Source organism: Corvus brachyrhynchos, unplaced genomic scaffold, assembly GCF_000691975.1.
Source record: "Corvus brachyrhynchos isolate BGI_N302 unplaced genomic scaffold, ASM69197v1 scaffold949, whole genome shotgun sequence".
NCBI classification, from domain to species: domain Eukaryota; kingdom Metazoa; phylum Chordata; class Aves; order Passeriformes; family Corvidae; genus Corvus; species Corvus brachyrhynchos.
This window is the reverse complement of record NW_008239807.1, coordinates 5905-7808: the sequence shown is the minus strand read 5'-3', so window position 1 is coordinate 7808 and position 1904 is coordinate 5905. Positions and strand designations below refer to the sequence as shown.

Here is a 1904-nt window from a genome sequence, read left to right as displayed (position 1 = left end):
AGTTAACAAATACCCTAAATTTAATTTCTAGCATTTGTCCCAAATAATCCCATTCTCCAATTACAGAAGTCACATTCTGTGTCAAAATACATGCACATAAGAGGAACCAAGATAGTGTTCCAATAATTTTGAGCCTACTTTACTTTATTACCTTATTTTTACATGGGATGAAAAAGCTGAAATTATTTTTTAGTTAAATGGTTTGAAACTCTTCACAAAGCACAACACAAGCAGCACCTGTCTGCAAAGTACCTTTTTAAATGATGAACTAAGAAACAGACAAAATGGGCAAAGTGCAACTACACTTTTGTGCAAAAATACTCAAATGTAGCCTCACACAGCACTTGAACATGCTATGTTCAAATACATCTTGGTGTCTGACAGATTAACGGATCTGCCTAACCAGAGGAGAGCTCCCCTAGTTTCTAGCAAAATATTTGCAATATTGCAGATGTGTTTGCTTAAAAAAATTATTAAAAATGTTATTTTAATTTACCTGATTCTTTGCCGACACCCATCTGGTTTCCCAGAGAATTGATGACTTGTCGGGAAGAGAGAGTTTTGAGAGCCAGGTAATCATATCCTGCATTAGTTAACCGATAACCCTGGACAGCTATGAAAAAAATAAACCACATTTCACTCCTTATTATGCATACATCATATTTAAAGTAAGTCTCAATTTAGTTTTGTTTCTTGTTTCCTAAAATACGTAACACCCATATAATATTTCACCCCTTGGCTCTTATCAGCCCAATTCAACTGAATGGTGAGATGTTTAAATTGGATTGGAGCAATCCTCAGTCCTCTGAAGAACTGGGACAAAAGGGAGAGGTATTTCCCATATACTTCCCTGCTGTGTTTTCAGGGCCAAATCCAACTAAAAGGGTGAAGGGAAGGGGGAAAGGCCTGCACAACTTTGTCACACGGCAGATAATAAAAACTGCTTCAGCAGCTGTTCCTGAGGTGGTGAAAGGTCCAAGTCTGTTCCAGAACTGTGAGGATATCATTTCAGTTGATTCCTATATGCACTTGATTGTGATGTGATGATTCTTTTTACCTTATTCTGAACAAAAAAGAATCTTTTTTCTGCCTGTCACCTCTACAGCTACAAACAGACATAGCAGACACAGCATCTGGTGCTGCACAAACCCACATTCCCAGGCTAAGTCCAAGAGATGGGAAAGCAAACACTCTGGTCACTCCTACATCCCAACCTGCTGGGCAGGTACCACTGTGAGGCACTGGGGACAGGATGAGAAAGGGACTCCAACACAAAATTCAAACTCACTTTTAGTTCGTTCATAAGCCAGAAGTTTGTGCTTCGCCAACTCTCTCAAAATTTTATTACAGCCACCATGTTTAAGGCTGGCAATGGAAGCAATTAAGCTAGCAGGAACTATTTCATGGTTCTTCATGCCCATTTCCACCTAAAAGAAAATTAAAACCAGATTTGTCAGCCCTGTGTTCAACAATGAAGTATCAGATCTCACTCAAGAGTAAAATCCCTTTTCAAGGATGCAATTTTTAAAGACTATAGACTTTGAGACTTCGTTTTCTAAGTTTTAAGACTTAACAAACGTTTCAGTTTGCCTCACTGTTCCTTGGCAGCTTACGTACAACAACCCACCCTGGAAAGTTCTTCAGTGCCACAACATGAGTGGCTGATTAGATTTTAGTCCCAGTCACGGGGAGCACAGAGAGCGGAGGCGCTGGTGATGCTGCCTCACCGTGATGGGTCTGCGATCATCCGGCCATCCTCAGGGACCACCCGAGCATATCCAGGGATCCACCGGCCATCTTCAGCGACCCAGGGACCCTCCTGGGTATCCCCAGAAAACTCCCGAGCGTCCCCACGGACCCCCTGCCCTTCCCGATCCTCCCCAGCCGGGCGGCCGAAGGAAACA

General features: G+C 42.1%; 1 protein-coding gene across 1 annotated transcript in view; it reads right to left on the bottom strand.

The window, feature by feature from the left end:
* RIOK2 (RIO kinase 2) overlaps window positions 1–1427 on the bottom strand; it is a 10195-nt gene extending 8768 nt beyond the window's left edge. Inside the window, exons 1-2 of the mRNA XM_017743302.1 lie at window positions 1289–1427; window positions 497–613 (exon numbers count right to left, since the gene is read on the bottom strand). Of these exons, the coding sequence (XP_017598791.1) occupies window positions 497–613; window positions 1289–1421 (250 nt within the window). The 5' untranslated portion in view covers window positions 1422–1427. The remainder of the gene's footprint in view (window positions 1–496; window positions 614–1288) is intronic.
* Window positions 1428–1904: the final 477 nt, after the last annotated feature.